This window comes from Salmo salar, chromosome ssa07 (assembly GCF_905237065.1).
Source record: "Salmo salar chromosome ssa07, Ssal_v3.1, whole genome shotgun sequence".
NCBI classification, from domain to species: domain Eukaryota; kingdom Metazoa; phylum Chordata; class Actinopteri; order Salmoniformes; family Salmonidae; genus Salmo; species Salmo salar.
The window spans coordinates 40924041-40936462 of record NC_059448.1 but is presented as its reverse complement, the minus strand read 5'-3'; the positions used below and the strand labels follow the sequence as shown (position 1 = coordinate 40936462).

The 12422-nt window shown below is 48.1% G+C and overlaps 1 protein-coding gene across 4 annotated transcripts in view; it reads right to left on the bottom strand.

Moving 5' to 3' along the window:
* LOC106609162 (protein bicaudal D homolog 1) overlaps nucleotides 1-12422 on the bottom strand; it is a 31677-nt gene that overhangs the window by 8640 nt on the left and 10615 nt on the right. For all 4 annotated transcript variants that reach the window (XM_014207644.2, XM_045721980.1, XM_045721981.1 and 1 more), the window contains exons 2-4: nucleotides 2472-2684; nucleotides 1936-2088; nucleotides 1221-1697 (exon numbers count right to left, since the gene is read on the bottom strand). In XM_014207644.2, the coding sequence (XP_014063119.2) occupies nucleotides 1221-1697; nucleotides 1936-2088; nucleotides 2472-2684 (843 nt within the window). The remainder of the gene's footprint in view (nucleotides 1-1220; nucleotides 1698-1935; nucleotides 2089-2471; nucleotides 2685-12422) is intronic.

Genomic DNA, 12422 nt, shown 5'->3' with positions numbered 1-12422 from the left:
ACACAGCGAAGGCTGGTCACCAGCAAAACCAGCTAGACTATTCTAGTAAACCATCATACCCAACTAGACCATGCTGGACAGACTAGCTTGACCAGCTAGACCATGCTTGTCAGACCAGCTTGACCAGCACTAACCAGCATAGACCAGCAAATACCAGCTTGAAATGTATACTGGTCTATGCTGTTTTTTTCAGCAGGGCCTAAACCCTGCACACTACAGAGGGAACAGTAAACCTTGCACACTACTGAGGGTGAATCAATAGTCTAGTGTGTCAGTGAGGATATAAATAAGCCTTTCCTCCAGTCCAGGCAATCGGAGCGAGGCTGAGGGAATGTGTAGGGAGATGCAGTTTCACCTATAGGGACTGCAGTAAATGGTCGGACACACATCAACCCCACACACATCCTGCTGCATCTTCATCTCACTGGCCCACTGGGCTGGAGGAAACTACAGAAGATAACCCACTATGAAACAAAATGGTGGCCATTTTGATTCGAGTCCATGTAACAGCCAGTGGTCCAGTAACAGCTGATCCCAGAGCTTCTCACTGGTGCTACAACACTTTATTTGACTGCTGGGATAAACTTGATTATTTATAGTCTTAAAAGAGGCAGAGAAAGGGAGAGGCAGGCCGAGCGATTGAGAGAGAGAGAGAGAGATATGGAGATGGGGAGAGACTGAGAAGTTAGAGAGCGATAGAGAGAGAGATGAGAGAGAGAGAGAGAGAGAGAGAGAGAGAGAGAGAGATGGGGAGAGACTGAGAAGTTAGAGAGCGATAGAGAGAGAGATGAGAGACTGAGAAGAGTTAGAGAGCGATAGAGAGAGAGATGAGAGAGAGAGAGACTGAGAAGTTAGAGAGCGATAGAGAGAGAGATGAGAGAGAGCAGGAATAGAGAGAGAGCTGTATGCAGTGAGGTTATGTCAGCCGTCTCTCTCACCCTGAATAATTCAACACTTATTCCTACATCTACAATATGGGGCTGCTGAGGGGATCTTGACGTGTTCATTTGTACGGCATCGGTGGGTTCACTTTGAAATATTGTCTATGTTTACATTAACGAGTTAGAATGAGTATGTTTGTTTGCCACAGTGTTCGGATGTCCTCCTGTATGTCATTGTTACATGCTTATAACACTGAGAAATCTGAACCCCAAACTCTAGAGGCTATCGAAACTCCACTCTACTCATTCAAACTGAGTGAACTGTACTTCTCCACCCACCTGTAGCAGCTGCTGCTTGAGCTTCTGTATCTCTGTCAGGTTCATCTCACTGAACAGATCCGACACCATCCCCTCTCCTTTCCTCCCCGCTCCCCGACACTCTCCGTTGGCCCTGGGCAGCGACGCTGTCCCCGTCCCAGTTCCTGACCCTCCATGTAGATGCCCGTTACACCTGCCCGGCTCCTCTGAGCTGGGCGACAGGGCGGAGACAGGCGTAGCCGTGCCACTAGGCGGAGCTGAGGTGAAAGTGAGGTGGGCGCTGCCCGTGTATTGGACGTCACACAGGCTGAGGTGGTGGACCAGCTCCTTGCGGAGGTGCTTCTTCTGCTCCCGCTCGCTCTTCAGGGAGTCCAGGGCCTCCTCTAGCTGGGCCTCGGAGATGTCTTTGAGACGTAAGGCGTCTTCTAACTGACTGTTCAGCAGCTCGGTCTCCTCCTCCAGAACCTTGATCTCATGCTTTAACCCCTCGTACTCCACCTGAGGGAGGGAAGGAGGGAGGGAGGGAAGGAAGGGAGGACGGTAGGAAGAGGTAAGCAGAGAGGGAGAGGCATAATGTGGGACACAGTGTGTGTGTGTGTGTGTGTGTGTGTGTGTGTGTGTGTGTGTGTGTGTGTGTGTGTGTGTGTGTGTGTGTGTGTGTGTGTGTGTGTGTGTGTGTGTGTGTGTGTGTGCGCGCGCAACCGCATGCGTGTGTATGTACTGTGTGTTCTCTCACCTGGTTCTGTTTGAGAGTGGACACGAGTTTCTGCAGGGTGATGTTCTCCTCCTCCAGCTCAGTGTAGTCCTGTAGGAGTCGAGCCTCTCTGAACTTATACTCCCTGATCTCCTCTCTCATCCGGCTCCGCTGCAGCTCCAACATCTCGTTACCCTACAGGACAGACACAAACACCAGGGTTTAGTTAACACACACAACCCTGGCTACTATCAAATACACAAGACCTGTGGTTATTATCACAAAACAACACTGGATTGGTTTACTATCAAACACAACAAGGATTTACTGTAAAGCATTTTGGGACAAATGTTGACGTGAAAAGGACTTTATAGCCTAGGATATCCAAAATACGTTTTATTGATTGACCGATTGGCATTGATAGGGATATATAAGCCACACATACTAAACTGTGATTAAGATCAAATAGTGGGCCCACCACCACCAGTAACTGTGCATATATGTATATAGTAAGTAGCCACTGCTCTGAGTCTCCTCTAAACCCCACCCTCCCTGACCTCTAACCCCTGGTGCCTCACCTCTCTGAGCTCCTGCAGCAGGGTACTGAGGTGTTCGTTGTCGGCCTGTGTGTTGACTGTGACGGCCCGGCTCTGTTTGAGCTCTGACTGGATCCCCAGCAGGCGACTCGTATAGTATGCCTCCTTAGTGGCTGACTCCTGCAGGAGGGTCTCCTCGTTGGTCTCCCCGTCCGCAGCCACCTTGCGCTGGGTGGAGAAGGTCTGGCCAAATGCCTGGGCAGGGGCAGAGGAGGGGCGAGAGAGAAGTTATGACGTTTCAGTAGCATAGCCTTTTGTTTTGTCCTGGTTATGTAAATGTTATTTTCTGACTCCTACAACATACATGGAGAGGTAAAGAGCAACCACCATGTGAAACTGTTCCACGGCCTAGTCTGGTCTGGTGTACACACACACACACACACACACACACACACACACACACACACACACACACACACACACACACACACACACACACACACACACACACACACACACACACACCTCCACCAATCAATACACAGCTCAGCAAGAGGCTGAGAGGAAGAACATCATAGAGTAGGTACATCTATTTACGGTGCAGAGCGACGGTGAACTCAAGGGAAGGAGGGATAAAACAAAGACTGTTGGGGGGAAATAGAGAAACGGAGAGAGGCAAAGAATCCTGCTGTCCTCTGAGCTTCTAGCAACAGAACACAGGTGAAAGACAAAGCACATTTTACTCACTTTTCAGTGTGGAAGGAAGCACTTTAAATGATGTGGCGCTGAACCTAAATATAATGATCATGTAAATACATAGGATTAAGTGCACTTAACGTAAAGTCGGACAAGAGGAAAGACAATGGTAATATTCCCTACAGGGCCACTGAATAAGTACAGTCTACAGAAACAGCCATGCAGGGACTCCACGGTGGACCACCACAGGGTGAGTGGACCACCACAGTTGACTACCACATCACTCTCCTATTAGTTCAGGTTCAGCGGTGGGATTCAGACTCACATGTCCACACTGTAATAGAGAGAGTCATGATTTTGCACATTTGTATTTGTGTAAACTAACAGATTCAGCATAATCAAACATAAGAACTATTGGAGATCCTGAGGACCGTTCGGATGTTGTGTAGTTTGTGTCAGGTTGTGCGCTACTGGTATAGAAGTCAGGTGCAGGAGAGCAGAGAGTTGTGATCAGGAGCACACTTTATTTGGCAGAAGACCGGTGAACGCCGCCCGAACACGGAGAGGAGCCGACTTGGGCGGAAGTCGTGACGTTATGGCTGTTATATGTTCTGTTTTGAAGCTGTTTGCGGCTGAAAAGGGACGAGACCTTTCCTCCAGCTTTTGAAGGTTTAAAGGTCGTGTGTGGTTTGATGATGATACACTGCCCTTCATCTGCCAACACACACACGCACACACGCACACGCACACACACACTCTGTCAGATGTCACTATATGCTAGCGTTTTATGAAAGGTGTCCTTTAATAAAGAGAGCACATCAAATTTCAGCTTACAAAAAGATGGATTTCCAAAACGCATGTACAGTACAGTACACAGTAAAGTAAAATACAGTGAATATATTACCCATGGCTAGCAACTGGTCTACCAATCTATGGTCAAAGAGGTGGGTCATACCTATATACATGCATGAGGAATAACTTACACTATGACTGCATACACCAAGCTAAAAGCCACATTAAATCGTATTATTTTTTTTTTTACACCTCTACGGATTGAGTAAATGTCATCCTAAAAGAAACAATGTCCCCCTCCAATGTCATTACAATGGCATCAACTCTTATCGCAGCCACTCACTTTAAGTGGAGAAGAGAAGCTGAGGAAGTATCCCAAATGCCACCCTATTCCCTACATAGTGCACTACTTTTGACCAGAGCCATATGGGCTCCATATAGGAAATAGGGTGCCATTTGGGATGCATACCCTAACGCTGGTCATCCAATTTCCTCTGACAGTAGAGTAGAACATTCTCCCCGCTTGACTAGAGACAGATGGGGCGCTACAGAGCAGAGCAGAACAAGCCACGGTGCCACCAAGCCTTTTTATTTGCTGCAAATCCCAATATGTAGCCTCGCTCGAGGCATTCTCTGCCTGGCTAGGACAGACATTATCTTAGTGTGGCTATCTCTATCTGTCTAGGACAGACATTATCTTAGTGTGGCTATCTCTGTCTGTCTAGGACAGACATTATCCTAGTGTGGCTATCTCTGTCTGTCTAGGATAGACATTATCCTAGTGCGGTTATGTCTCTGTCTGTCTAGGACAGACATTGTCCTAGTGTGGTTATGTCTCTGCCTGGCTAGGACAGACATTATCCTAGTGCGGTTATGTCTCTGTCTGTCTAGGGCAGACATTATCCTAGTGTGGTTATGTCTCTGCCTGGCTAGGACAGACATTATCCTAGTGCAGCTATGTCTCTGCCTGGCTAGGACAGACATGTTCCTAGTGCGGTTATGTCTCTGCCTGGCTAGGACAGACATGTTCCTAGTGCGGCTATGTCTCTGCCTGGCTAGGACAGACATGTTCCTAGTGCGGTTATGTCTCTGCCTGGCTAGGACAGACATGTTCCTAGTGCGGCTATGTCTCTGCCTGGCTAGGACAGACATGTTCCTAGTGCGGTTATGTCTCTGCCTGGCTAGGACAGACATGTTCCTAGTGCGGTTATGTCTCTGCCTGGCTGTCCCATTCCATGAGATAGAGATCATGTTGAACTGCATCCGTGGGCTAACACTTCAGCATGACTGTTAGTATTTCAGCACCACGGACAGCGACAGCAACGGTACAAACGCTTAACCTGGTTTGCACGTTTCAGTTTGTTATACACTGAGTCATTGACATGAATTCCTGCTTTTTGATGTCAGGAAGTGGTGAGAGGAGAGATGTCTCAGTATATTATTCCTCAGAGGAGAGGACACTTTCTCTGCTCCTTCTAAAGATAAATAAATGACATCATTTACAGGAAGAGGGTGAGTCAGCAGACGTACTGCTAGGATGCTCTAGTCAGGGAGAAGCACAGAGAGGCTTTAGGGCTGTAGTCTAGAGAGGTATTAAGAGCACAGAGGCTTTAGGGCTGTAGTCTAGAGAGGTATTAAGAGCACAGAGGCTTTAGGGCTGTAGTCTAGAGAGGTATTAAGAGCACAGAGGCTTTAGGGCTGTAGTCTACAGAGGTATTAAGAGCACAGAGGCTTTAGGGCTGTAGTCTACAGAGGTATTAAGAGCACAGAGGCTTTAGGGCTGTAGTCTACAGAGGTATTAAGAGCACATGGAGAGTTTAGGGCTGTAGTCTAGAGAGGTATTAAGAGCACAGAGGCCTTAGGGCTGTAGTCTAGAGAGGTATTAAGAGCACAGAGGCTTTAGGGCTGTAGTCTAGAGAGGTATTAAGAGCACAGAGGCCTTAGGGCTGTAGTCTACAGAGGTATTAAGAGCACATGGAGGGTTTAGAGCTGTAGTCTAGAGAGGTATTAAGAGCACATGGAGGGTTAAGGGATGTAGTCTAGAGAGGTATTAAGAGCACGTGGAGGGTTTGGGCCCTTTCCAACAGACAAACACAGACACACTCAGGGATGCCTGGTCAAGCAGTCAAACACAGTCTATGGTCTTCATCCAAAGATGGTGGTTGTTGGTAACAGTAGTGATGGAATGATCAAAGCACAGCTGCTGGTTCTTAAATCCGCCCCTCTACAAGCTGGGTCCGGTTGAAAACATGGTAGTTCAAACCCGCAGGTTGGATTTGGTTTCCACAGAGAGGCAGACAGTCTGAGATGTAGTCTGATGTCATCCCATGTGCTCTCTCTCTTCTCTGTCTTCTCTCTCTCTCCTTCTCTCTCTCTCTCTGTTTTAGGTTTGTCCTCGTCTCAGAGTGAGAGTCAGAGTGAGAGTGAGAGTGAGAGTGAGAGAGAGAGAGAGAGAGAGAGAGAGAGAGAGAGAGAGAGAGAGAGTGAGTGAGAGTGTGTGTGAGAGAGAGTGTGTGAGAGAGAGAGAGAGAAGAGAGAGGAGAGAAAGCACAGGGGATGACATCAGATTACATCATATACCATGTAAGTGATATTAGCCTCTCAATATATTGATGATCAACCAGTCGTTTCCTGGAATCTCCAATATGACAAAGTAAATAATACCACAGACAATAACAGACTTGTGGCGTCTGAGGTGTGTGTGTGACGTGTACATGTATGTGCGTCTGTGTGACGTGTGTGTGTGTGTGTGTGTCATAACATTGCTACAGTAAACTGGGTCTGTCTTAGTCCCCTTCTTCACTCCGGTTCTCGTCACAGACAGACGTTCCACTCATTCAGAGGTCTCTAACCAGTTACACTCACTCATTGTCCAGGTGTTACATAGAAATCTGTTCCCCCAGAAATCTGTTCCACTGTTTTGTGTCCTACTTTCAGAGAGACTTCCCGCTGACACAGTACCTTAGGGACATCTCTGTCATCCACTCAACTTAGAAAAATAAAATACTACCTTTATTGGCCCAATAGTTCCATCATTAAAAGCTAAAACTTTACTTCATTTTAACGCACCTAGAAAGTTAAAACTAAGCTCCTCCTTGTCCACTGTACATAGAACCCCCTGATGCCCCCCACAGTCCCCCAGACGGTTCACCAGCCCCCATATACTGTACATGCTCCAGTGTGAGCCGAGCCCGCAGCAGCCCCAGCAGCACAGCTCTGGTGTCCGAACCCAGACGCTGCACTGTCTCCTCCTCCCAGCAGAAGACACCGCCTCCCCACAGATGGATGAAGGTGCGACACGTATCTGTTCGTAGTGATAATTATCCTCCACTGTAGACCAACAGTGCGCTTTTTCTATCGGAGGCGTATACAGGGAGCGCAAACATCCTCTCAGAGAATAGCCAGGTCCCAAATCCCCCCCGGCCGGCCACCATGTTGCCCTCAGCCCATCCTCACCCCGGAGCCTTGAACCATAGGATCATTCCCTCACCCTCATGGTGTTCCCCCGACGGTCCAATCTCTGCTTAATCCCCAGCATCTCTCCAAACAAGCATGGTAGTGCAGAATGGACGCCCTCCACCACGTGCTGCAGCAGCCTGGTGGACTTTATGGAGGAATCCTCCACCATGTCGCTGGCAGATTTCCACCCAGCCTCTTCTTGCAGGTCACCCGACTTAGTGAACGACGCTCTCACAAGGTCAGCACTCTGATCTGGATAAGTGGGTTGTGAAAATGTTGCTCAGCCATTATCCATGCTCCTGGCTTTGAAACATCTCTGTGAACACCCAAAGCACAGGAAGCTGTCACTCTGGACCCAATGTCCACCAGCCCTTGGCCCCCCTCATGCAAACGGAGGTGTAACGCTCCGAGAGAGAGAGAGAGAGAGAGAGAGAGAGAGAGAGAGAGAGAGAGAGAGAGAGAGAGAGAGAGAGAGAGAGAGAATTTTAGTCATTTAGCGGACACTCTGATCCAGAGCGACTCACAGTAGTGAGTGCATATGTAGCACATGGGGATGTGGGAAACGTACTCCTCAGCCTTAAGGTGTCCCGCTTGCTTCGCCTCCGTAGCTAGCTTTTTAGGTGGCGTGATCAGCTAAGACGCTTGAGGGAGGATGGTCACGTGTGTTTGTGAGACAGAGGTCCCGAGTTGGCGTCAGGTATGGGCCAAATCGCAAGGACGTGTTACTCGCTAAGCAAGCAGCGTGAAATCCTTAACACATAGATTTCCAGTATTGGAAAATTCCAGTAATCGAACCTAAAACCCTGGCGTTGCTAGCGCCATGCGCCAGGAACTGAGCCGCATGGGACTGGACCACGGAGACTGACTAAGAGACCACACCCTGCGGAGAGAGCCACCAGACTGTCTGCTCCTCTGACAGAGGCCCTCGCAGTCATTATTATCTCAAAGGATACCCCGGTCTGCGGAGAGGATGGCAGGGAAAGTAGCTTTTTGGATTACTATAATCACAGACTATTTGACTTTCTCCCAAACACTCTCTCTCTTTCTCTCACGGCCAGCCAGACAGAGAAGAATGGGAGAGATATTAGCATTTTGAAATTGGTTCTTGCACTTTGCCTTTCTCCCTCCCTCTTCCATTTCTCTTTATCGCTCCTTTTCCCCCTCTCCTTTGTGTCTTTAGACAACTACTCTAAGAGACCAGTAGTGGGCCGTACCTCTGAGTTTCACACACTGTCCCTCCCCGTAGAGCTAGCCAGTGTTGTGGACTGCCAGCGCCAAGGATTCACAGAGCTTTCAGCTGAGGTATCAACAGACCAAACAACACACGTCAACCAAAGGGGTCGAATGAAAGTGACCTATACACTTTATTTAAAAAAAATCTATGTTACATAAGTGGACACTCACATACACACAGCAGCATTCAGCAACCATTCTCACAGACAGGCCTTTCCCAAGACAATAGACCATACTGCCCTGTCTCTGTACCCTTCTTCACTCTTCGGTTCTCTTTATCATGGATGGACAGTACCCTTTCCCCGTCCCCTCTCCCTCAGACGGACTCATCTGACACACTCATTAACAGGGGTGATGTCATCATTAGCAGCTCTTTGAGCTCACACAGGGCCATGCTCTGGCACAGTGACACCCTGTTAAACTCTCCATTTCACGCCATCTTGGATCTGTCAGGAGCCATCAGACCCGTGCCAGACTAATACAGCACCTGTGGAGAGAAACACTGGTCTACAGCTCTGGACACACACACTCCTGTTAGATACACAGCCCCTCTTCTACCCCCTAGTATGCACAATGCAGGATTTCATTCCAGCCCAGCTCTAAAACACACGAGGTGGGCTGGAGGGAAGGGAGTGGAGTGGTGTGGGGATTCAAGGACAATTCATTCTGTAGACATTGCACTGTACAGATAACTGCTAAAATAAATTGAAACACTTGAGTAAATGAGGGATACAAAGTATATTGAAAGCAGGTGAGTCCACACACGTGTGGTTCCTGAGTTAATTAACATCCCATCATGCTTAGGGTCATGCTCAGTTGCCCATTATCTTGACTACCATGGCTATAAGAAGAGATCTCAGTGACTTGGAAATATGGGTCTCAAAAGGAAACACCACCATTGCAACCCAATTGAACAGTTATGGGAGATTCTGGAGCGGCGCCTGAGACAGCGTTTTCCATCAACAAAACACCAAATGATGGAATTTCCCGTGGAAGAATGGTGTCACCTCTCTCCAATAGAGTTCCAGACACTTGTAGAATCTATGCCAAGGTGCATTGAAGATGTTCTGGCAGCTCGTGGTGACCCAACGCCCTACGAAGACACTTTATGTTGGCGTTTCCTTTACTTTGGCAGTTACCTGTATATAGGCGTCTCGCATTCACAGAGTTATGTATTGTATCCATCTCCTTCTCTGTAGGGGGGTCTCTAATGAGAAACAGCTGGATGGTATTCTGAGATAGGGATGGAGGGAGGGAGGAACACTAACATGAATCTTTCAGTCAGGTCACATCGTCTCCCCCTTCCCTCCAACCACCACATCAACTACCACACTAGGGACACTTATCTGATACTGTTCTCCCCCCCCCCTCATATTGTTGAATTATTCAGCCTATCCCTGTGCTCTATGTGGGGAATACAGACTGACATCAGGCATCCAGAGGTTTTTCCAGATGTCACTTAAGTGCCTGTGAACATGTGACCTAGAGGAAGAATCCATCATTTAATGAGAGGTGCAGAGACATCTGTGTCCCAAATGGCACTCTAAAGGGCTCTGGGCTGATTTCAAGGTTTTACTGCTAACCTACGAAGCATTACATAGAATTGCTCAAACCTAGCTGTCCGATTTGGTCCTGCCGTACATACCTACACGTACGCTACGGTCACAAGACGCAGGCTTCCTTATTGTCCCTAGAATTTCTAAGCAAACAGCTGGAAGCAGGGCTTTCTCCTATAGAGCTCCATTTTTATGGAATGGTCTGCCTATCCATGTGAGAGACGCAGACACGGTCTCGACATTTAAGTCCTTACTGAAGACTCATCTCTTCAGTAGGTCCTATGATTGAGTGTAGTCTGGCTCTGGGGTGCGAAGGTGAACGGCAAGGCACTAGAGCGACGAACTGCCCTTGCTGTCTCTGGCTGACCGGCTCCCCTCTCTCCACTGGGATTCTCTGCCTCTGACCCTATTACGGGGGACTGAGTCACTGGCTTACTAGTGTGCTTCCATGCCATCCCTAGGGGGGTGCGTCACTTGAGTGGGTTGAGACGTGATCTTCCTGTCCGGTTTCGTGCCCCCTCAGGCTCGTGCAGGTGGAGGGGATCTTCGTGGGCTATACTGAGCCTTGTCTTAGGGTAGTAAGTTGGTGGTCTGTTGATATCCCTCTAGTGGTGTGGGGGCTGTGCTTTGGCAAAGCGGGTGAGGTTATATCCTGACTTGTTGACCCTGTCCGGGGGTATCGTCGGACAGGGCCACAGTGTCCCCCGACCCCCCCCGTCTCAGCCTCCAGTATCGATGCTGCAATAGTCTATGTACGGGGGGATAGGGTCAGTCTGTTATATCTGGTGTAATTCTCCTGTCTTATCTGGTGTCCTGTGTGAATTTAAGTATGCTCCCTCTCTTTCTCTCTCTCTCACTCCCCTCCTGGAGGACCTGAGCCCTAGGATCATGCCTCAGGACTACCTGGCCTGATGACTCCTGGCTGTCCTCAGTCCACCTGGTTATGCTGCTGCTCTAGTTTCAACTGTTCTGCCTGCGGCTAGGGAACCCTGACCTGTTCACCGGATGTGCTACCTTGTTCCGGACCTCTCTCTCTACCGCACCTGCTGTCTCGACCTCTGAATGCTCGGCTATGAAAAGCCAACTGACATTTACTCCTGAGGTGCTGACCTGTTGCATCCTCCACAACCACTGTGATTATTTTTTGACCCTGCTGGTCGTCTATGAATGTTTGAACATTTTGAAGAAAAATCTGGCCTTAATGGCCATTTACTCTTATAATCTCCACCTGGCACAGCCGGAAGAGGACTGGCCACCCCTCAGAGCATGGTTCCTCTCTAGGTTTATTCCTAGGTTCCTGCCTTTATAGGGAGTTTTTTCTAGCCACCGTGCTTCTACATCTGCATTGCTTGCTGTTTGGGGTTTTAGGCTGGGTTTCTGTACAGCACTTTGTGACATCTGCTGATGTAAAAAAAGGCTTTATAAATACATTTGATTGATTGATTGATTGATTGATTGGTCAAAATTAGTGCACTATGTAGGGAATAGGGTGCCATTTGGATGCAGCCCAGCTACAGTAGCTGTTGAAGAAAACAGTTAGCCTACTGTAAAGGGATTTCATCCACTCTGGGGATTGAAAGGTCTGTGAGACTTTAGCCATTCAGTCAAAGTAGGCCTCACTTATTTTTCACTTATTTTTTTGCCCACAGTGAATCCACAATAAACTGAAAAGATTCACTGACATACTACATACAGTAAGGTTGAAGAAGTACATCTTTTTGTAAATTAGATTATTCTGCACAGTAGCAGCATGATCAGATGAGGGATAGATTCCCAGCCAACTACACTATACCCCACAGTGGGAAAGACATAATACATTTGGGTACCCAAGTGTGGCTAATGGTATTTCCTAATAGATCTAAGCCATTCTACTTGCTCTGAGAGTCAATGATAGACCGTCAGTAGCTATACCATAACTCACACTAATGCCTTAGTACAGAGGTGCAGACATGGATCCATTTGCTTCCTGTCAAGGTAAGGTCCATGTAGCAGTGGCTCTCGGACACTGATCTAGGATCAGCTTAAAATGAACCATTAGGCCTTAGAACACAAAACTGACCCGGAAACAGCGTCTAGGGACAACTTGATTATATACAGTTCATAATAGAGTTGTCAAGCTAGAGAAGGATACATCCCATTGGTTGTGCATGACATCATGGGAGTTGAGGGTTGGGTTGGGCGCTTCTGCTTTTAGCCTGACAGCAGTGCTAACGCACGCTGAATATTTCATATTTCTTTTTCAATCAAACACAAACCC